This window comes from Ranitomeya imitator, chromosome 2, assembly GCF_032444005.1.
Source record: "Ranitomeya imitator isolate aRanImi1 chromosome 2, aRanImi1.pri, whole genome shotgun sequence".
NCBI classification, from domain to species: domain Eukaryota; kingdom Metazoa; phylum Chordata; class Amphibia; order Anura; family Dendrobatidae; genus Ranitomeya; species Ranitomeya imitator.
In genome coordinates, this window is record NC_091283.1 from 655109256 (window position 1) to 655133279 (window position 24024).

Sequence of the window (24024 nt, forward strand, 5' to 3'; positions counted from 1 at the left end):
CGGCTGTGCGTGGCTGTGCTGGGGGCGGCTGTGCGTGGCTGTGCTGGGGGGCGGCTGTGCGTGGCTGTAGCTGTGCTGGGGCGGCTGTGCGTGGCTGTGGCGGTGCTGGGGGCGGCTGTGCGTGGTTGTGCGGGGGCGGCTGTGCGTGGCTGTAGCTGTGCTGGGGTGGCTGTGCGTGGCTGTGCTGGGGGCGGCTGTGCGTGGCTGTGCTGGAGGCGGCTGTGCGTGGCTGTGGCTGTGCTGGGGGCGGCTGTGCGTGGCTGTGCTGGAGGCGGCTGTGCGTGGCTGTGCTGGGGGCGGCTGTGCTGGGGTGGCTGTGCGTGGCTGTGCTGGGGGCGGCTGTGCGTGGCTGTGCTGGGGGGCGGCTGTGCGTGGCTGTAGCTGTGCTGGGGCGGCTGTGCGTGGCTGTGGCGGTGCTGGGGGCGGCTGTGCGTGGCTGTGCTTGGGGCGGCTGTGCGTGGTTGTGCGGGGGCGGCTGTGCGTGGCTGTGGCTGTGCTGGGGGCGGCTGTGCTGGACGTGTAAAACACGTACCGCACACGGACATTGTCCGTGTGCAGTCCGTGTGCCGTGCAGGAGACAACGCTACATTAAGCGCTGTCCCCCTCACTGGTGCTGAAGCCGCGATTCATATGTTCCCTGCAGCAGCGTTTGCTAGGTGAGGACTTTAATCACAGTGGGGGGGGGAGGGGGGGGGCACACGGGAGGGGGCGCGCACAGGGGGTGGGAGGGGGGGTTGAGCCACCACGGCCGGTATATTGTGGGGGGGATAATGAAGTTCGGCTGCGTCACTCTGGTCCAGACTGCGCAGGTGCGGTGCGTCGCGCTTGCGCAGTCTATAAAGGCTTCGGACAGAGTGACGCTCCCACCGTTATACATACACACACACACACACACACATATACACACACACATACACATACATACATACATACATACATACATACATACATATATATATATATATATATATTTATTTAATCTCTGCAGAAACTAAGTTTGCAATACATCTCAAGTATGTGGGCAAGAGCAAAACCCCCAAAATTACAGGGCTTGGCTGCTATCAATGGGATGATGAATTGTTGTCTGAAGAATACACGTTTGTAGATAGAGATACATACACACACAGGTAAGAAAGATGGAAAACGCTTTAATACATTAAAAAAAAACTGACCTTGCCTCCTCGAAGAATGTGATACCATACTGATGTCCCTCCAAAGTCCACATGGAAATCTGTGTAACAGCCTCTTACACTCATCAGACAATACCTAGAATACGCAAAACCAAGTTATAAAGCTGTATAGTTTATAGGCTGCAACAAAATACCAGCAAGAGCGGAGGTCCTCAAAGACATAGGAAACCTATTCCCTCTGCGCCGATTTTTTATGGCTTCAAAATTGGGAAAATAATTAAGTTAAAAAAATATATATATATGAATATTTTTGAATATACACAGAACTGGTCAAAAGTTTGGACACTCCAGCACATTCAATGGTATTCTCCTTGCTCTAGTTGGGATTTGCACACTGTAGATTCAGACTGGTTTTTGCAAAGTCACCCCAAAAAAAAAAAAAAAAAAAAAAAAAAAAACACACACACAAGTAAACATGGGTGAAAAAATGAAAATAAAACAACTCACACATATGAAACAGAGCAAAGTGCATGATAAACCTTAGCTTCCTCAAGGTGACCCCTCCTCCCTTCCAGTGACATTCTCTTAAGCAGCTTTATCAGATATCACCTGGAATGGCTTCACGCAGTCTTGAAGAAGTTCCCAGTGGTGCTGAGAACTTGTTCGCTGCTTTGCCTTCACAATAAGATCAACCTGGTTTAAGGTTAGGTGATCATAGAGGCCATGTCATCTAACGGAAGCCCTCAAGCTCTCTCTTTCTTGGTCACACAGTCCTTACATAGAGTGGAAATGTGTTTTGGGTATTCGTCTTATTGCCACACAAATGACGGACCATCCAAGTGCAAACCAGATGGGGTATTGTACTTGCAGAATTATGTGGTATCCATGCTGGGTAACTGGGCTTTGAATTTTTAAATAATCACCGACCGTGTCACCAGCATATCGCCAACATTCCTCCTCCTAGAAACTACAAGACAAGCCCAACACATGTAGAAATCAGCAGGACACCTTTTCGGTTTCACAAAGACAGTTGGTACCAAAAGTCTCAAATTTTGACTTGCCAGTTATGTTTCCTTCTTGTTTGCAGCCTTCTGCAGTGGCCTCTTTTTAGCAATTCAACCATAAAGACCTGGATTTCACAGTGTCCTCTGCACAGTTGAAGTTGAGATGTGTAAACTACGTCATATTTGTGCATCATTTATGAGGGCTGTAATGTGCGATGCATTCAATTTGCAGTATCTGAGCCTGGTCATTTATCTTCTGAAGCAGAGGCAATTCTTGATCTTCCCTTCCTGGAGGGATCCTCATAAGAGACAGTTTCGTCACATTGATTGACGGTTTTCATGACTGCAATTGTGAATGCCTTCAATGTTCTAGCAACTGTTCCAGATTAACCGACCTTCATGTCTTAAAGTAATGATGGATTGTCATTTTTCATTACTTAGTTGAGTGGTTCTTGCCATATTCTGGCTTGGAACAGTTGTGGAAAAGGGCTCAACACTTCCAGGACCTGTGTATCAACACTGCCTCTGCAATACACATTTGATTGTCGCCAAAACCTTTCTGAAGGCCGGTGATTGTACAAATGCATACCTGTTCACTGGAAGCCATTTTAGGTGGCAACCTGATAAAGCTGCTTGACAGATTGGCATGGAGGTGTGTAAAGCTGTTACAGTAAAAGTGGGTACTAAGAAGAATGTAAGCTGAATACATTCTGATAGGTTTCATTCGTTCCTTTACTCCTTGTTTCCATGTGTTCCTTTGTTTGCTGCCTTTAGTCGATCTACAAGGTGCACATTTCCAAAATTCAAATAAGAGCAAGGAGCAAACCATTGCATGAACCGGTGTGTACAGTAATTGTATGCTACACATATTAGGTACCTATTTAATGGTAGTAACCTGGAGAAATCACTGAACAGAGGACATGGTGTGAAGCAAGAACAGTAAAAACAACCAATGTGTATACGTATATATACACACCTATACGAGATCACCAACCAATTTTGGTTGTTTGTCTAAAGAAGTTTTTACTGTACTAGTAATAGGAGTGCATTAACTATGAAACTGTTATTTATTAGAGAAGTGGTTTTGGCTCCATTGCTTGCAGAGGTGTGCTGTAAATATTGTGTGTATCAGCTTAGCCAAGAACGCCTGTGGCATATCATGGCCTCCATGTCCTGGTTGTAGAACAACAGGGGTGACTTACACAAGGGGTGACTTACACAACGGGTGGTATCCTTTGATACACACCACCAGGAGTTCAGGCCCAGCAGCAGAGAGAACTTACAACTGCTTTAAAAAGTAACCCGACAACAGGATTTATACTAAAAAAAAAAAAAGTTAGAGTGCTGTATCAGCCTCCTAATGGCATCTGTGTTTTTGTATTTGCTGTTTAAGCTTTCACCTCTATCCTCGGACTAGTCCTGGAGAACTGTCACTCATCTCTACTCCTCCCTGCAGTGAGACTGATAAACCAGCCTGTGCAAAGAGAAAAGGGAGAACAAGTCTTCCTTCTGGTCCTCCTTTCTAATCAGTGATGGAGGCGGGTTACACAGATTATGCTGACTAGCCTGCATGCGAGACCAAGTCCTCTAGTAATAAATCTCCTGCTAATAAAACATTCATTGTATTGAGACTACAGCACAGAGCCTAATAAATGACACATCTCTGGAATCAGGCTCTCTGCCTCTACATTATGTTGTTCTCAGATTAAATAGCTAAAACCTGCGAGATTCCTTTTAAGGAGCCACTGCCTCGCAAAGTTGTTTCTGCACCAAGCACCAGCCTCTTCGGCTTGATTGATATCTCCCAATGAGCATTCAATCAATCAAACTAAAGATGATGATGCTGAGTGGGGAAACCACATTGTTGACCTTGCCCCAAAATTATGGGCAGCACGGTGGCTCAGTGGTTAGCACTGCAGCCTTGCAGCGCTGGGGTCCTGGGTTCTAATCCCACCCAGGACAACATCTGCAAAGAGTTTGTATGTTCTCTCTCCGTGTTTGCGTGGGTTTCCTCCGGGCACTCCGGTTTCCTCCCACATTCTAAAGACATACTGATAGGAATTCTAGATTGTGAGCCCAACGGGGACAGTGATGATAATGTGTGCAAACTGTAAAGCGCTGCGGAATATGTTGGCGCTATATAAAAATAAAGATTATTATTATTAATTAATTCTTTTTAAATTTTGACACCTTTTGTACAAAGAGAAGTCAATCATGTACACTGCACGTCACTCACTACATGCAAAAATGGAATATAACTCACTTCTGCACTTTGGGGTACTGCATTTCCTGAATGGAGTTTGTGGATTCAGTCTGCCGTTCTTTCAGGTGTCTGGGCCAGATATTGTCCACCCAGTCTATTTGATCTACCTGTTACATGACACAATAAGGAAACAACACTTTTGACAACCACACAATCTTAATTGCACGACGCATTAAAATTAAAAGAATAGTCTGGAGAAATCACGATCAGTTAGATTTGCGATATGCTGCTCACCGTGGCTGGTCTTTGAACCAAGTACTCCAGCTTGGTATGGCTGAATTCCAGGCTTATCACATTGTACAGTTTCTCCCGCTCTTCTTGAGGAGTTTCATAGTACTTTGCCCACTGTGCCATGGTCATTTCAATTCCTTTTTGTGTGCCAACATCCATAACATCCACAATACGCTTGCTCCCTGGAAAAGAACGTGTTATTACATGTCAAGTAGAGAACGATTACAAATGTCCTAGAGATAGTGGGTTGACTGCAAAACTATTTACTGCTAACCAGGCTCTTAGGTTTTCTCCTGCACATGCACACTGCAATACTGTGCTCTGCAGTCAACAGGGCAGAGAAGTACGCCTGCGCAGGAGAGCAACGGGGAATGATGTAGGAGATATCATCCACACGAAGCAAGAAAAAGGACGCCATGACAAGAAGTGAAGAGGCACCAGAACAAGACAACAATGCCCACAGGACCAGACCGCCCCGTAGGTGAGTATTATAAAATGTCTTTCTTGTCTTGCAGGTCAAGTTGGGAGAAATCTACTATATAATTATCTAAGGGTCACTTCCGTCTTTCCGTCTGTTCTTCTGTCACGGATATTCATTGGTCGCGGCCTGTCTGTCAAGGAATCCAAGTCGCTGATTGGTCGTGGCAAAACGCCCACGACCATTGTCACGACCAATCAGCGACGGCCACAGTCCGGCGGCAACATGGCCGCTCCTTCCTCCCCGCAGTCAGTGCCCGCTCCATACTCCCCTCCAGTCAGCGCTCACACAGGGTTAATGCCAGCGTTACCAGAGCGCGGTGTAAAGCACTCCGGTTACGCAGCTATTAACCCTGTGTGACCAACTTTTTACGATTGATGCTGCGTATTATCTAATGTTAAAAAAAAATAATAAGAAAAAAAAAGGTTATTCTCACCCTTCAACGTGCGTCCTCTCCTCGGCAGTGCAAGCGGCAGGTTCCGGTTCCAAAGATGGTATGCGAGAAGGACCATCCATGACGTCACGGTCATGTGACCGCGACGTCATCACAGGTCCTGCACTCATACCAACCCTAGACCCGGAAGCTGCCGCATGCACCGCACACAAGTGCCAGAGGCCCTCGGAAGGTGAGTATATGTTTATTTTTTATTTTTTAACCTGTTACATACGTGGCTGGGCAATATACTACGTGGCTGGGCAATATACTACGTGGCTGGGCAATATACTACGTGGCTGGGCAATATACTACGTGGCTGGGCAATATACTACGTGGCTGGGCAATATACTACGTGGCTGGGCAATATACTACGTGGACATGCATATTCTAGAATACTCGATACGTTAGAATCAGGCCACCATCTATTGTTGTATATCAGGGCAGAAAAGTACTGGCCTTATCTCATATGGGACAAACCTGGTTACAGGTTTCCTTTAAATCAGCCAATCAAAAGGGACATTTTGGCAGCTAAAATATCAATCCACTAATGATAACCATGTTCATCATTTTGCAGATCTGCAAATAGAACTCAACAGTGCAAGAAGTGCCTTCCGCAAGAGATGGCCATTTGTCCGTTGGACTTACCTTTAAGATAGCAGTGACAAAACTTCCATAGGTGTATGGTGGGGTGGGGGAGTAAAGATTTACAGAGAATGTGTCACATCAAATAATGCTATTAACCTGCAGCTATGGGGTTAATCTTCAGGTTAATAACATTATAAAGGTGTCCGTCCACAGATGCAACAGATTCCCTTAAATAATAAGCATTAGATATAATAAATTTACTAACCTACAAACAACTTGACATCATTCACACTGAAGGTGGGGTCTGGCATTCTAGAAAAAAAAGGAAAAATATTAGCTTCACTAGACACAGGAAACCTTCACTGGACACAGGAAACACCCCAAGTCTCATTATAAACACACCTAGTAAAGATCTACCAAACATGGCGACCATAAAAAATCTACTTGCCTGATGCCAAGCCCATCAGAGCTTTTAAATATCAGAGGGTCCCTGAGCCCACCCTGCTGAACGAATTGCATGTTGAAGTCTGGAAGAATAAGATGGATGCTAATAAGTAACCTAAGGGGCAAGGGGTAATGAGGTAAAAAACAAATTCTGCTCTGTACTGCTCAAGCTTTCACCTCTGCCTTCCATGTAGATGATGAAGTTGGAGTTGTACTTAGGGCTGCGCAGTTTTTCTTCCAAGTCAAATGTTCGCTTTCCCTCGATCTCCTCATCGGAAATTCCATCATCTTCATACTTTCTACGGAGAGTGCGTCTCTGAAATGTCAAATCACAGATATCTAACCTTAGCTGCTTCTCAGACATACAGTATAACAAATATCCATAAATCAAAGAAAGTGATAAAATAACAGCTGTAAAGAAAATGCCATTCCGGCTACATGGTAATTTCTGGCCTCTGTGGTGATGGAGGCACAGGTTACAGCTGGCACATAGGAGTAGTCGCTAGGTCATCACTGTAGGACAGCTAAAAGACCAGTGGGATCACTGGAGGGGTTGATGCATCCACCACATCAGTAAAAGTTATTTCACCCCATTCCCTGCTTTGTGGCCAATACCATATCACTGCAAAAGGAGAGAAGGAGAGTGCCACATACCAGTCTACGGCTGTAACGAGCTTGCTCGTCCTCCATCTCTCAAAATCTCCCCCCCAGCACAGGGAGAGCACTGGACTTTCCAGCAGAATCAGTGACCTGTAAACACAAGTGCAATAAACAGTCACAATTGTAAAGAATGACACTCGGTAATAGGTGCACAATATGACCCAACTGATCAGATCCACCACGTACTTCACAATACACTGCGTGCAGAATTAGCCTGCGCCGGAGCTGTGGCTGAAGATCAGAAGAGGACGTCTTGTAATGAAGATGGGAGGCGCCACAGCGGACCAGAGACACCCGTTTGACCGGACCAGCAGCGGGACCGCCCCTGGGTGAGTATAATATAACGTCTTTTTCTCCTCTTTCAGGTAACATCGGGGGCTTATCTACAGCATTACAGAATGCTGTAGATAAGCCCCTGATGCCGGTGGGCTTACCTCACCCGCGATTTTCGGGGTGACAGGTTCCCTTTAAAACAAAATTCTAAAGCATATTTTCATATAAAAGCATGTTTTTTTTCCACAGTTATTCCTCTTAGAGACGGGAGTTACTTTTTTCTTGTCGAATGGGCGTAACTATAATATCTGGCCGCTCTGATTGGACAAAGTCTGAATGAACAGGGACACAACCTCAACTGGTAACACCCATTTGTCAATGTATTCGTAACCTGCTAGGAGAAATCAGAGTAATGGCACAATGCAGAATTATGGGAAAAGAGGACTCGGAATTGTTTTTTCATGGTCCTGAGAACTAACAAGTCCTCTACAAATGTTAGAGTGTAATCAATGAGTTCAACACCCAGAGTCATTGCCAGGAGAGCACTGATATCTGTTCTTCAAGAGAAAATGGTTAAAATCTAAAAGGGGCTGAATAATCATGTGGTCACTGAAGTGGAGAAATATGCCATAACGCTGGGTGGGGCACACATGTTCTCTGCCTAGTTTTACCAGTGCACTACAGCCTACAAGCTACCATTCCAACATGTCCAGACACTTCTTATAAGAGCCACCAATAACAATTACTGGCACCAGTTCCACAAATGCTTTTACATAAGCATGTGCTTTGTTATCCCATAGGAAGTCATAAAAGTGGGAGAGAATGAATGCAATGTACTCGGCCCATAATGTCTGACGCAGGAGCAGAGGTTAGAGAGAGGAGTGACTGAAAGCCAGCAACACAACAGTGAGATGCACACTATAATCCACAACAATGACAAAGGCACATAGTAGTGCTTGAAAGTTTGTGAACCCTTCAGAATTACCGTATCCGTATTTCTGCACCTATTTGACCTAAAACTACATCAGCTTTTCATACAAGTCCTTCAATTAGAGCTAAATCAAACCAATGAATCAAAACTGAAATACTTTGTAATTTGTTTTAATTAAGAAGACCATCAAGTGTGAGTGGGAGACCTGTTTTATTTTAAGGGACTGTCAACACAGAAAGACTGCTGAAACCAAGTACAGGTGGTGAATACACCACGGTGGGGCCAATCATTTATATACACCTTCCCCGCTATCTCCATCCTTCTCTGGCCCCATGAAGCCAGAGCTGTCAGTCAAAGAAGATCAGGGAGGAGATAGGGGGAGAACAAGCAGGTGGGAAGGTGTATGTAAATGTTTGGTCCCGCTGTGAAGCACCAAGCAGCAGGACTGATCTTAAGCAGTCATTCTGTAAAGAACAGAGATCTATAAGTCATGACAAAACGAGGTTGTATTAGTGTACCACGGCACAAACAAGAGTTTTCTAAAGACCTTAGACGAGTGATTGATGCTCATCAGGCTGGAAAAATGTACAAAACCATCTCTAAATAGTCAGAATTCAATATATCTATCAAAGTTTGAATCACTCCCTATTCCCTTATTAAAATGAAATACATTAAATTACACATACATGTGGTAACTGCACATATGTAAGTATCCAATCTACCAAAATATAAAGTTAGTTAACCCTATCAGTAAACTCTTAGGCTATGTGCACACGTTCAGGAATTCATGCAGAAAATTCCTGAGAATTTCGGACATTTTCTGCATGAAATCCGCAATAAAACCGCATGCGTTTTTGCCGCGGTTTTGCCGCGTTTTTGATGCGTTTTTGCCGCGGTTTTTTCCGGACACTTTCCAATGCATTTTGGAGTGGGAAATCCGCAAAAAAACGCAAAAAGATAGAGCATGTCCGGATTTTGTGCGGTATGCGTTTTTTTTTTGCGGAAAAAACCGCATCATGTGCACAAAACATGCGGAATTCATTCTAAATGATGGGATGCTTATTGTATGCGTTTTTTTGCGGTTTTATAGCGTTTTTATCGGGAAAAACCGCGAAAAAACCGCGAAAAAACGCAACGTGTGAACACAGCCTAAAATGACAACAAAAAAAAACACGCCAGAACTACTTTTTTTTCGACTGCAACGACACCTGAAAAAAGTGTAGTAAAAGGTAAACAAAACATCACATCTATCCCAAAATACTATCAAGAATGAAAACACTGGCTCAGGATGCAAAAGATAGAAAACTAAAGTTTTGGCTCTTGGAAAAGGGGAGGAAAAAAAGATCAAAAATGGAAAAATCGTCATGTTGAGAAGGAGTTAAACACTTAGCAAGTTGACTTATGTCACAGATCTTTCCCACTGACAAAGTCAAACTCTGTAACAAAACCCAATTGTAGATCTCGAGGAAAATCCAGAAATTCAGAAAAAAGAAGGACCAAAACTGTAAAACAAAAAAGCACTAAAATCAGCTCCTCAGACAGCACTCCCATGGCCTCCAGTTAAGACAGGCTGGGTAAGCTGGTGAAGTACTCAGACCAGCGGGGAATCAGTGTTATCACAGGCTTTGCTGCAGCAGATTTCTCTATGGAAACTTCCTGTACACTGGAACATACCCTGAATGGACAGGCACTGAATCCTTGTGCACATTAGTAATGATTGTTGTTAGTTGCTTAAAAATGAGTTGCCAAGGTCTCAGTAGACCTTTCCATTATATGGGGTTACAGAAAAAGAGAGACACTGTCACCAAAGAACGGCTCATACTTCCAGTGATCATTGATGAATATGGTAATTCACCAGTTATCAAAGGGTCGATAAATTTGTACCCGGAAACTACTGGCTATGTGCGCACCTTGCATATTTGATACGTTTTCACTGCATTTTTTTCCCCGCACTTAAATGATCCAAAAATGCAATGGAATCCTTATGCAAGGAAATTCAATGACAATCCTGAAGTGCTGTGCACATGATCAGTAAATTTCTGGCCATATTTGCAGTGCGTTTTCTTCTGCAGCATGTCAATTTTCTTTGCGTTTCAGCCTGCGTTTTTGACCCATTGAATGCACAGGAAAAACGCATGCAAAAGCGCAGCATATTTTTCTGCAGTGTTTTTGCTGCCAAGAGATGCAGAAATTTCTGCAAGCAAATACACAACCTGGGCACATAGCCTTAAGGTACAGTCACATTTAGCGACGCTGCAGCGATCTAGACAACGATCCCGATCGCTGCAGCGTCGCTGTGTGGTCACACAGACAGCTCTCCAGCGACCAACTATGCAAAGTCCACTGGTAACCAGGGTAAACATCGGGTTACTAAGCGCAGGGCCGCGCTTAGTAACCCGATGTTTACCCTGGTTACCAGTGCTAATGTAAAAAAAAAGCAAACACTACATACTTACATTCCAGTGTCTGTCCCCCGGCCTCAGCTTTCCTGCACTGACTGTCAGCGCCGGCTGGCTGTAAAGCACAGCGGTGACATCACCGCTGTAATCTGCTTTACGGCTGGCCGGCGCTGACAGTGCAGGGAAGCAGAACGCCGAGGGACGCGACAGACACCGGAATGTAAGTATGTAGTGTTTGGTTTTTTTTACATTTACACTGGTAACCAGGGTAAATATCGGGTCACAAAGCGCGGCCCTGCGCTTAGTAACCCGATGTTTACCCTGCTTACCAGTGAAGACATCGCTGAATCGGCGTCACACACGATATCTGCGGGAGATCCAGTGACGAAATAAAGTTCTGGCCTTTCTGCTCCGACCAACGATGGCACAGCAGGATCCAGATCGCAGCTGCATGTCAAACACAACGATATCTCTATCCAGGACGCTGCAATGTCACGGATCGCTAGTGATATCGTTGCGAACTTGGTCAGTGTGAAGGTACCTTTAGGCTGTGTGCACATGTTGCTAATTTTTCGCGTTTTTTCGTGATAAAAATGCTATAAAACCGCAAAAAAAAGCATACAATATGCATCCCATCATTTAGAATGAATTCTGCTATTTTTGTGCACATGATGCATTTAAAGGGGCTACCAGGTACACATAAAATTGGCCATTTTTATGCGCTAAAAGCTCTCATTTTTCATATTTCTAGTGCAGTAATGCAGTTCAAATTTCGTGTTTTCAAGTTTGCATGTTTTGGCGCTGCAGTGTGCTGCCCTTTTTACTTAACTATATACGAGTTGGCGACTCTGGGTTCAGCACCTGTTCACACTTGGTGCTGAACCCAGATGTGGATGTGCAGGTCAGGTTTTTGAAATGTATTCTTTAGCCTTCTGATCGTGCACTCCGCCTCCTAGCTTCAGGTGTTTTTATTACAGCAGGTCCAATACCCCTCCACAGAGAGAGAGAATTTTAGTCTAGGAAGAGGTTTCACATGTACCCATTCAGATGGAGACGTTTATTCTCAGCGAGGTAAGGCAAGTTTAGAACCTGGTATAAGAGAGATGCCGTAAAGGGGCTACCAGGTACACATGATGCATTTTTGCCGCGAAAAAAACGCATCACGGTAAAAAACGCAGCATATTCATTAATTTTGCGTTTTTTTGCTGATTTCCCACTATAAAATGCATTGGAAAATGTCCGGAAAAAAACGCACCAAAAACACACCAAAAACGCAGTAAAAACGCACCAAAAACGCATGCAGATTTCTTGCAGAAAATTTCAGGTTTTTCTCAGGAATTTTCTGCAAGAAATCCTGAACGTGTGCACATAGCCTTACAGTCAATAGTTTTAATGCAAATTAATGCTGTTTTTGTTGCATAACCCCTTCACCCCACAGACCATTTCCATTTTTGTATTTCTGTTTTTCCCAGAGCTATCACTTTTTTATTTTTCCCATCAACATGGCCATGTGAGGGCAAGTTGTGCCTTTGAACAATACCAATGGTTTTACCATATCATGTACTGGAATACGGGGAAAAAAAATCCAAAGAGTGGTGAAATTGCAAAAAAAGTGCAATCCCAAAACACTGTTGTTTTTTTTGTTTGTTTGTTTGTTTTTTACCATATTCACCATATGCTAAAACTGACCTGCCATTATGATTTTCCAGGTCATTGCGAGTTCATAGACACCAAACATGTCTAGGGTCTTTTTAATTTAAGAGGTGAAAAAAAAAATCCAAAGCTTGTTAAATAAATATAAAAATTACGTCATTTTCCAAGACCAGTAGCGTTTCCATTGTTGATGAGGGCTTATTTTTTGCGTACCGAGCTGATAATTTTATTGACAACATTTTGGTGCAGATGCGTTCTTTTGATCGCCCATTATCGCATTTTTATGCAATGTTGCGGCGACCAAAAAAACTAAGTTCTGGCGTTTTGACTCTTTCGCTTGCCTTTTACCGATTGGATTAATTCTTTTTATATCTTGATAGATCGGGCGATTCTGAATGCGGCAATACCAAATATGTGTAATTTTTTTTATTTTATTTTGAATGGGGCGAAAGGAGAGTGATTTGAACTTTTGTTGTTTTTATAATATTTTTAAAAACATTTTTTTTCACTTGCTTCTAGACTAGAAGCTGCAGTTGTCCGATCGCCTCTGCTACAAACAGGTGATGATCAGATCGCCTGTGTATAGCAGAAATGATCACTTGCTATGAGCGCCGACCAATGGCTGGGCGGTGCTCATAGCAATCCAGCAATGACAATCACAGGGGTCTGCTGCAGACCCTGTGTTGCCATGCCAACCCATCACCGACCTGGAGTCATTTGACACGGGCGCCAACGGGCGGGAATAGTGACACGCTACCGGCGTGATCACATTGAATGCTGCTGTCAAAGATTGACAGTGGCATTTAACAAGTTAACAGCCACGGGTAGATTGCAATTCCACCTGCGGCTGTGCCATCTATTCAAAACAGCTGACGTGCCTGGAAAGAGCCCACATCAAAAGAGAGAAACAAGACATGCACAGTATGTATATGGCACATGTCGTGAAAAGGTTAATAAGCACTGCGAATGTCCAAAGGCAGAGAAAAAGCCTGACATCAATTGAGGAGCTGAATATCATGCTTTACCATTGCTTCTGGATACTCACAGTGCGCCTCTGACGCGACAACTGCAGAGGCACAAGCACTTGTAGGCGAGAAAGTAGTTCACATGCGGAGATTTGCAGAGAGCAGGCGCTCTTGAAAATCACATCACCCACAGAAGCGTGATAACATGCTGAGTTGGACCACAAGCCTGGGGAAACAAACGTCCATCAACTAGTCAAAAGGTTATTTTCCTATAAGGCTAAGTTCACACTTGCGTTGTGCAGTCCGTTCAACACATCTGTTAAACGGACTGCACTAGCGCAAGTGCCGACGTTTGCACTGCTCTAGCGCAGATGGAGCATCTGCTAGCTCCATCTGCGCTAGCAGTGACGGACCCAGAAACGCTGCAGCCCGCGTCCCGGGTCCATCACTCAATGACGGCACATCGCTAGCACACGCCCATTTATGGTGCGGATTCTGCCTCTCCTGGCAGAAAACGCACCTGCGGATTTGTCGCGTTTTTTGTGCAGTTCCGCAGCGTTTTTGCTACGTTTTTTACCCTGCGGTTTTCTATAATGGAATGGGTACAAAAACACTGCAGATTCACAAAAAAGAAGTGACATGCTACTTCTGCTATGTGCACAAGTTCAGGATTTGTTGTAGAAATTTCCTGAGAAAATCCTGAAATTTTCTGCAAGAAATCTGCATACGCTTTTTGCGCGTTTATACCGCGTTTTTGGTGGCGTTTTTTTTGCGGATTTTTCCGGACATTTCCCAATGCATTATATAGTGGGAAATCCGCAAAAATCCGCAAAATTAATGAACATGCTGCGTTTTTTACCACGGAAAAAAACGCATCATGTGCACAAAAATTGCAGAATTCATAAAAAAATGATGGGATGCATAATGTATGCTTTTTTTTTTGCAGTTTTATAGCATTTTTATCGGAAAAAAACGCAAAAATCAGCAACGTGTGCATACAGCTTAAACCGCAGCGGATTTTCCGCAAAGTGTGCACAGCTTTTTTTTTTCTCGTTGATTTACATTGTACTGTAAATCAATTGCGGATCTGCAGCGTTTCTGCACCTCAAAAAACGCTGCGGATCTGCAGAGAATCCGCAACGTGTGCACATACCCTTAGTGAAAGGAAGTCCACCTGTGTGCAATCTAAGCGTCACATGGTCTGTCAGCATAGATTCCAAAGATCCAAAGCTGAATTTTTACCATTTGCATTTCTGGAATGATAAAGGCCTATTATGGCTGAAACGTTGCATTGTCTACCTAATTTTTGTACCCTGGTCATGCAATTTTAACCCCTTGACCCCCAAGGGTGGTTTGCACGTTAATGACCAGACCAATTCTTACAATGTGGGGGTAAACCACTGTTTGGGCGCATGGGAGAGCTCGGAAGAAAAGTAGCGCCGTTTAACTTTTCAATGCAAAATTGACAGGAATTGAGATGGGATGCCATGTTGCGTTTGGAGAGCCAATGATGTGCCTAAACATTGAAACCCCCCACAAGTGACACCATTTTGGAAAGTAGACCCCCTAAGGAACTCATCTAGATGTGTTGTGAGAGCTTTGAACCCCCAAGTGTTTCACTACAGTTTATAACACAGAGCTGTGAAAATAAAAAATCATTATTTTCCCACAAAAATTATTTTTAGCCCCCAGTTTTGTATTTTCCCACGGGTAACAGGAGAAATTGGACCCCAAAAGTTGTTGTCCAATTTGTCCTGAGTACACTGATACCCCATATGTTGGGATAAACCCCTGTTTGGGCACACGGGAGAGCTCAGAAGGGAAGGAGCACTGTTTTACTTTTTCAACGCAGAATTGGCTGTAATTGAGATCGGTGATCTGACAATCAGCGATCTGACTTACAGCAGTGCAGGCTTACCAAGCGCCTGCTCTGAGCAGGCACTTGGTAAGCCACCTCCCTCCCTATAGGACCCGGATGCCGCGGCCATTTTGGATCCGGGCCTGCAGCGAGGAAGGAGGTAGGAGACACTCGGAGCAACGCGATCACATCGCGTTGCTGCGGGGGTCTCAGGGAAGCCCGAAGAGCCCCCTCCCTGCGCGATGCTTCCCTACACCGCCGGCACACCACGATCATGTTTGATCGCAGTGTGCCGGGGGGTTAATGTGCCGAGGGCGGTCCGTGTCCGCTCCTGGCACATAGTGCCGGATGTCAGCTGCGATAGGCAGCTGACACCCGACCGCGATCCCCCCGTGAGCGCGGCCGATCGCGTATGACGTACTATCCCGACGGTGGTCATACGGGCCCACCCCACCTCGACGGGATAGTACGTCATATGTCAGAAAGGGGTTAAGGATGGAATAAAATCTACGTTTTAACCCTGTATATTTTTAGGTGCCTTGGATTTTTCTGGGTACTCCGGTTTCCTCCCACATTCCAAAGACATACTGATAGGGAATTTAGATTGTGAGCCCCATCGGGCACAGCGTGATAATGTGGGTAAACTAAAAAGCACTGCGGAATATGTTGGTGCTATATAAATAAAGAGATAATTATTATTATATAGTCATTACAGAGAGATCTATTTCATGTGTTTATTTCTGTTAATGATGAAAATTATGGCTTACAGCCAACGAAAACCCAAAAGTCATTATCTCATAAATTAGAATACTTTATAACACCAGCTTGAAAAATGATTTTAAAATCTGAAATGTTGGGCTATTGAAAAGTATATTCAGTAAATACACTCAAAACTTGGTCGGTGATCCTTATACATCAATTACTGCATCAATGCAGCGTGGCATGGAGGCGATCAGCCTGTGGCACTGCTGAGATTATAGAAGCCCAGGTTGCTTTGATAGCAGCCTTCAGCTCGTTTGCATTGTTGGGTCTGGTGTCTCATCTTCCTCTTGACAATACCGGATAGATTCTCTATGGAGTTAGGGTCAGGTGAGTTTGCTGGCCAATCAAGCACAGTGATGAACTCTTCAGTGTGGGAAAATCAGCTGGCATTTTCCCACGCTGAAGAGTTCATTTGAGTTCAGGCCACCAGGGAGCGTAGATTCAGTGACGTCACCGCTAGTCACTGAAGCTTCACTCCCAGCATTTCATTCAGTCCCCAGTCATTTACAGCCAGGAGCAGTCGCATTAGCAGCGCTCCCGGTTGTAAAATGTAAATTCCCATAGATATGGATTACTGCGTGGGACTGACTGTACGCCGGACAGGTATGGGATATTGTTGGCTTTTTATTTTTACATTTTTTCCAGATTGAGGGCTTCGCTTGGAATGGCAGACTAATAAAGATGGAAAAAATGTGTTTATTGTTTTATTTCATTAAAAGACTTTTTTCTTACTGTGTGCTGTTTGATTAACCCTTTAACTATAGGATTAGGAATGGAGAGGTGTCTTGACACCTCTCCATTACTAAGCCGGCTTAACCCCTTCAAGTCGCGGCCCTTTTTCGTTTTTGCGTTTTCGTTTTTCACTTCCCTCCTTCTCAGAGCCATAACTTTTTTATTTCTCCGTCAATATGGTCATGTGAGGGCTTATTTTTTGCGGGACGAGTTGTACTTTTGAACAACACCATTGGTTTTACCATGTCTTTTACTAGAAAACGGGGAAAAAATTCCAAGTGCAGTGAAATTGCAAAAAAAGTGCAATCCCACACTTATTTTTTGTTTGGCTTTTTTGCTAGGTTCATTAAATGCTAAAACTGACCTGACATTGTGATTCTCTAGGTCATTACGAGTTCATAGACAGCTAACATGTCTAGGTTATTTTTTATCCAAGTGGTGAAAAAAAATTCAAAACTTAAAAAAAAAAAAAAAAAAAAAAAAAGTGACATTTTCCGATACCTGAAGCGTCTTCATTTTTCGTGATCTCAGGTCGGGTGAGGGTTTATTTTTTGCGTGCCGAACTGACATTTTTAATGATACCATTTCGGTGCAGATACGTTCTTTTGATCACCCGTTATTGCATTTTAACGCAATGTTGCGGCGACCAAAAAAACGTAATTCTGGCGTTTCAGATTTTTTTTCTTGCTACACTGTTTAGCGATCAGGTTAATGCTCTTTTTTTTTTTTATTAATAGATCGGGCGATTCTGAACGCGGCAATACCAAATACGTGTATGTTTGTTTTTTTTTTGTTTTATTTAGGATGGGGCGAAAGGGGGGTGATTTAAACTTTTATATTTTTTATATTTTTTTTCAGTTTTAAAAACATTTTTTTTTACTTGTGCCATGCTTCAATAGCCTCCATGGGAGGCTAGAAGCTGGCATAGCCTGATTGGCTCTGCTACATAGCAGCGATCATCAGATCGCTGCTATGTAGCTGAAATGCAGGTGTGCTGTGAGCGCCGACCACAAGGACCTCTATGGTTACCATCCTGATGCATCGCCGACCCCCGATCATGTGACGGGGGTCGGCGATGACATCATTTCCGGCCGCCCGGATGGACAGCGTTTGACAGCGGCATTTAACAGGTTAGTAGCGGCGGGTGAATAGCGATTTCACCCGCCGCTATTGCGCCCACATGTCGGCTATACAAAACAGCTGACATGTCGCGACTGATGTGGGCTCACCGCCGGAGCCCACATCAAAGGGGGTGACACGGCATGCACAGTAATAGTACGGCACATGTCGTGAAAGGGTTAATGTCACCTTACAATAGGAAGGTGACATTAACACCTCATTACCTCACTTGCCACCACTACAGGGCAAGTGGGAAGAATTGGGAAAAGCTCCAGAATTGGTGCATCTAATAGATGCGCCTTTTCTGGGCAGTTGTGGGCTGCTTTTTTTAGGCTGGTGGGGGCATAACCATGGCCCCTTACCAGCCTGAGAATAGCAGCCCAAACCTGTAAGTTTTGCCGGGGTGGGTGTAAAATATAGGGGAGACCCCATGTCTTTTTTTTCATTCATTCTCACCTGCTCGCCAGTCGAGCAGAGGAGAACACAGGACAATCGGCTTCAGCACCACACGCAGGGGAACAGTGCTTACAGTAGGACACACATCTCCGGTACAGTGTTTACTGCTACCGGAAATATTAGGATATGTGAAACCGGCCTAAGGGACCTTTTTAAATGCTTAGGAAGCCTTTGCGGGTGTTTTTTGCTAATTATTCTGATTGAGATAATGACTTTTGGGTTTTCATTGGCTGTAAGCCATAATCATCAACATTAACAGAAATAAACACTTGAAATACATCACTCTATTTATAATGACTATAATTGTATAATGACTCACAAAATTAGAATACTATTAAAAAGTTACAAATTTAATATGAGTTTCACTTTTGTATTGATACAGGAAATATATCTTGGTACCGTGTTAGCCAGTAGATAGAAAAATATTTATAACTATTGGTGGCCCGATTCTAACGCATCGGGTATTCTAGAATATGTATTTATGTATGTATATGGCAGCCACATAGTATATAGCACAGGCCACGTAATACATAGGAGCCATGTAGTATATAGCAGACAAATAATACGTGGCCTGTGCTATATACTGTGTGGCTGCTATATCCATACATATTGTAGAATACCCGATGCGTTAATACAGGCCTCACAATCTATAACAGTGGCCACGCAGTATATAAAACACAGCCACGTACTATATAATACAGCCCACGCAGTACATAACAGCCCATGCAGTATATAGCAGCCACGTAGTATATAACACAGCCACGCAGTATATAACACTGCCCATGTAGTATATAGCAGCCACGTGGTATGTAACAGCCCACGTAGTATACAGCAGCCACGTGGTATGTAACAGCCCACGTAGTATACAGCAGTGTGGGCACCATATCCCTGTTAAAAAAATAATTAAAATAAAAAATAGTTATATACTCACCCGGCGGGATCCACCGAAGCTCCGGCGATACACGCGCGGCTGACGCCATCTTCCGTTACCGGCGATGCATTACGAAATTACCCTGATGACTTAGCGGTCTCGCGAGACCGCTAAGTCTTCTGGGTAATTTCGCAATGCATCGCCGGTAACGGAAGATGGCGGCAGGCACGAGCGGATCGTCGGACAACGGAGGGCGAGTATAGCAGGTTTTTTGTTTTTTATTATTTTTAACATTAGATCTTTTTACTATTGATGACGCATAGGCAGCATCAATAGTAAAAGGTTGGGGACCCACAGGGTTAATAGCAGCAGTTACGGAGTGTGTTACCCGCGGCATAACGCGGTCCGTTACCGCCGGCATTAACCCTGTATGAGCGGTGACTGGAGGGGAGTATGCGGGCGCCGGGTACTGACTGCGGGGATGAAGGAGCGGCCATTTTCTTCCGGACTGTGCCTGTCGCTGATTGGTCGCGGCAAAGCAGCCACGACCAATCAGCGTCTTGGATTTCCATGACAGACAGAGGCCGCGACCAATGAATATCTGTGACAGACAGACAGAAAGACAGACAGAAAGAAGTGACCCTTAGACAATTAGGGTATGTTTCCACAAGCAGTAAACGCTGCGTGTTTGACGCTGCATAGAGACGCAGCGTCAAACACGCAGCGTCCAGATGTTACAGCATAGTGGAGGGGATTGAATGAAATCCCGTCTCCACTATGAGTGGTAACACGCACATGGCGGCCCTGCGACTCCGGACATGCGGCACGTCTTTTAAGATCGCAGCATGTTTGTATACCTTGCGGCGACGCTGCGTCGCCGCAAGGTATAACACAGGGCCCTATGTGTGGGGTGCGATGATCCCGGATGTGTGCTATGAACACATCTGGCATCATCGCGTCCCAGAAGGGGGCGGAGCTTAGCGCAGAGCGGGTTTGCCGCTCCGACTAAACCACCGGCCATCCTGAAGGTGGATACATACCCTAATATAGTAGATTGAGAGTCCTCAGTGGTTGATACCTTTTAATGGCTAACTGAAAAGATGGTAACAAATTGCAAGCTTTCGAGACTACATAGGTCTCTTTATCAGGCAAAGACTAAAACATATTCTGAAGAATCACATATTTATGCACAACATAGCACAGAAGAAAAAAAAAAACCCATGGATAAGACAGGTGACATGAAGCAGAATTACCATGAGTGATAAACAGTTATGTCCATAAATGTTGGACCAGTTCTTAGGTAAGGAATGTTTTATTGTCCTCTGATTGGGGTCTGGTTCTGTTGTGATGACCCCTCAGTCTGAGGGGCAAGTTCCTTAGTTGATGTAAAAAGACATAAATCCATGCAACACATTCATTACTGCATTAAGACTGTCGGTGCTGCACAGCAGGTCCCAGGGCACCGCACAGCAGGTCGGACAGCGCCGCACAGCAGGTCCCAGGGCGCCGCCGCACACCAGGTCGGACGGCGGCGCACACCAGGTCCCAGGGCGCCGCACACCAGGTCCCAGGGCGCCGCACACCAGGTCCCAGGGCGCCGCACACCAGGTCCCAGGGCGCCGCACACCAGGTCAGACAGCGCCACACAGCTGGGACCATAGAGCCAGACACCAGGTCCGACAACGCCACACAGCTGGTACCATAGAGTCAGACACCAGATCGCCGCACAGCAGGTCGGACAGTGCCGCACACCAGGTTCTTTACATGAACTGATACACAGCAGGTCCCAGGGCGCCGCACACCAGGTCAGACAGCGCCACACAGCTGGTACCATAGAGCCAGACACCAGGTCCCAGGGCGCCGCACACCAGGTCCCAGGGCGCCGCACACCAGGTCCCAGGGCGCCGCACACCAGGTCCCAGGGCGCCGCACACCAGGTCCCAGGGCGCCGCACACCAGGTCGGACGGCGCCGCACACCAGGTCCCAGGGCGCCGCACACCAGGTCCCAGGGCGCCGCACACCAGGTCCCAGGGCGCCGCACACCAGGTCAGACAGCGCCACACAGCTGGTACCATAGAGCCAGACACCAGGTCCGACAACGCCACACAGCTGGTACCATAGAGTCAGACACCAGATCCCCGCACAGCAGGTCGGACAGTGCCGCACACCAGGTTCTTTACATGAACTGATACACACCAGGTCCCAGGGCGCCGCACACCAGGTCAGACAGCGCCACACAGCTGGGACCATAGAGCCAGACACCAGGTCCGACAACGCCACACAGCTGGTACCATAGAGTCAGACACCAGATCGCCGCACAGCAGGTCGGACAGTGCCGCACACCAGGTTCTTTACATGAACTGATACACAGCAGGTCCCAGGGCGCCGCACACCAGGTCAGACAGCGCCACACAGCTGGTACCATAGAGCCAGACACCAGGTCCCAGGGCGCCGCACACCAGGTCCCAGGGCGCCGCACACCAGGTCCCAGGGCGCCGCACACCAGGTCCCAGGGCGCCGCACACCAGGTCCCAGGGCGCCGCACACCAGGTCCCAGGGCGCCGCACACCAGGTCGGACGGCGCCGCACACCAGGTCCCAGGGCGCCGCACACCAGGTCCCAGGGCGCCGCACACCAGGTCCCAGGGCGCCGCACACCAGGTCAGACAGCGCCACACAGCTGGTACCATAGAGCCAGACACCAGGTCCGACAACGCCACACAGCTGGTACCATAGAGTCAGACACCAGATCCCCGCACAGCAGGTCGGACAGTGCCGCACACCAGGTTCTTTACATGAACTGATACACACCAGGTCCCAGGGCGCCGCACACCAGGTCAGACAGCGCCACACAGCTGGGACCATAGAGCCAGACACCAGGTCCGACAACGCCACACAGCTGGTACCATAGAGTCAGACACCAGATCGCCGCACAGCAGGTCGGACAGTGCCGCACACCAGGTTCTTTACATGAACTGATACACAGCAGGTCCCAGGGCGCCGCACACCAGGTCAGACAGCGCCACACAGCTGGTACCATAGAGCCAGACACCAGGTCCCAGGGCGCCGCACACCAGGTCCCAGGGCGCCGCACACCAGGTCCCAGGGCGCCGCACACCAGGTCCCAGGGCGCCGCACACCAGGTCCCAGGGCGCCGCACACCAGGTCCCAGGGCGCCGCACACCAGGTCCCAGGGCGCCGCACACCAGGTCCCAGGGCGCCGCACACCAGGTCCCAGGGCGCCGCACACCAGGTCGGACGGCGCCGCACACCAGGTCCCAGGGCGCCGCACACCAGGTCGGACGGCGCCGCACACCAGGTCGGACGGCGCCGCACACCAGGTCCCAGGGCGCCGCACACCAGGTCAGACAGCGCCACACAGCTGGGACCATAGAGCCAGACACCAGGTCCGACAACGCCACACAGCTGGTACCATAGAGTCAGACACCAGATCCCCGCACAGCAGGTCGGACAGTGCCGCACACCAGGTTCTTTACATGAACTGATACACACCAGGTCCCAGGGCGCCGCACACCAGGTCAGACAGCGCCACACAGCTGGTACCATAGAGCCAGACACCAGGTCCCAGGGCGCCGCACACCAGGTCCCGGGGCGCCGCACACCAGGTCCCAGGGCGCCGCACACCAGGTCCCAGGGCGCCGCACACCAGGTCCCAGGGCGCCGCACACCAGGTCCCGGGGCGCCGCACACCAGGTCCCAGGGCGCCGCACAGCAGGTCCCAGGGCGCCGCACACCAGGTCCCGGGGCGCCGCACACCAGGTCCCAGGGCGCCGCACACCAGGTCCCGGGGCGCCGCACACCAGGTCCCAGGGCGCCGCACAGCAGGTCCCAGGGCGCCGCACACCAGGTCCCAGGGCGCCGCACACCAGGTCCCAGGGCGCCGCACACCAGGTCCCAGGGCGCCGCACACCAGGTCCCAGGGCGCCGCACAGCAGGTCCCAGGGCGCCGCACAGCTGGTACCATAGAGCCAGACACCAGGTCCCAGGGCGCCGCACAGCTGGTACCATAGAGCCAGACACCAGGTCCCGCAGCAGGTCGGACACCAGGTCGCCGCACAGCTGGCCTCACTGTAACCAGGCACATGAGGAAGCGGAGACTCGTACTGACAGCCAGGGACACCCCGGCCCCGTGTTCCCGTGGGCGGCGGAGCCTCACTGCTCCCACACCGCTGAGAGAGGCTTCGGTGCTCGCCCCCCACTCACCATGCCTGTCAGCCCGGCAGTCCCATTCCTTTCCAGGCTTTGTTGTTCTTAATACAGCTAGACGTCAACCCGATTCCAGAACTCACCGCCCCTCCCACTCTTCCCCTTCGTGCAAGTTACGTCACCGAGTCGCGTAGCTGACGTCACGCAGCCTCCTCGGGAAGTCTTTGCCTCAGCTGCACTCAGGAGAGAGCAGGGCGACGAACGCCTCAGGCGCCATTTTGGACCGAACCAGAAGTGACGCGCCCGGCGGTGTGTAAGGTGGATCCAGCCGCTCGGGAAAGTGAGTGGCCAGGCAGGCAGGCAGATACAGAGCTAAGAGCTGATTGGCTGCGGGTCAGTAACAGTCTCGCTGATAGGTGCTTTGTGGAAGCCACGCCCAGAGACCTGAGGCTGGAAAGCCAATTGGAGCCTTGATGAAAAGAGTGTATTGGGGCGTGGCGGGCGTAAAACCCGTCAGCCATGTAAACTCAGGGCAGCCATTGGCCAGAGTGCAATGCAGCGAATGAAGGGTAAATCAGTCTGGCTTGTCGTGACGTCGCTTACAAAT

The 24024-nt window shown here is 47.4% G+C and overlaps 1 protein-coding gene across 14 annotated transcripts in view; it reads right to left on the bottom strand.

Moving 5' to 3' along the window:
* KDM2A (lysine demethylase 2A) overlaps window positions 1-23730 on the bottom strand; it is a 185707-nt gene extending 161977 nt beyond the window's left edge. For 6 of the 14 annotated variants that reach the window (XM_069752935.1, XM_069752934.1, XM_069752933.1 and 3 more), the window contains exons 1-8: window positions 23475-23610; window positions 7226-7321; window positions 6749-6887; window positions 6576-6654; window positions 6393-6439; window positions 4632-4810; window positions 4398-4504; window positions 1173-1266 (exon numbers count right to left, since the gene is read on the bottom strand). In XM_069752935.1, coding sequence (XP_069609036.1) covers window positions 1173-1266; window positions 4398-4504; window positions 4632-4810; window positions 6393-6439; window positions 6576-6654; window positions 6749-6887; window positions 7226-7261 — 681 coding nt within the window. In that variant the 5' untranslated portion in view covers window positions 7262-7321; window positions 23475-23610. Of the gene's footprint in view, window positions 1-1172; window positions 1267-4397; window positions 4505-4631; window positions 4811-6392; window positions 6440-6575; window positions 6655-6748; window positions 6888-7225; window positions 7322-23474 lie in introns of all 14 variants that reach the window. The other 8 variants (XM_069752937.1, XM_069752929.1, XM_069752925.1 and 5 more) reach the window with 4 other exon arrangements.
* Between the last annotated feature and the right edge of the window lie 294 nt (window positions 23731-24024).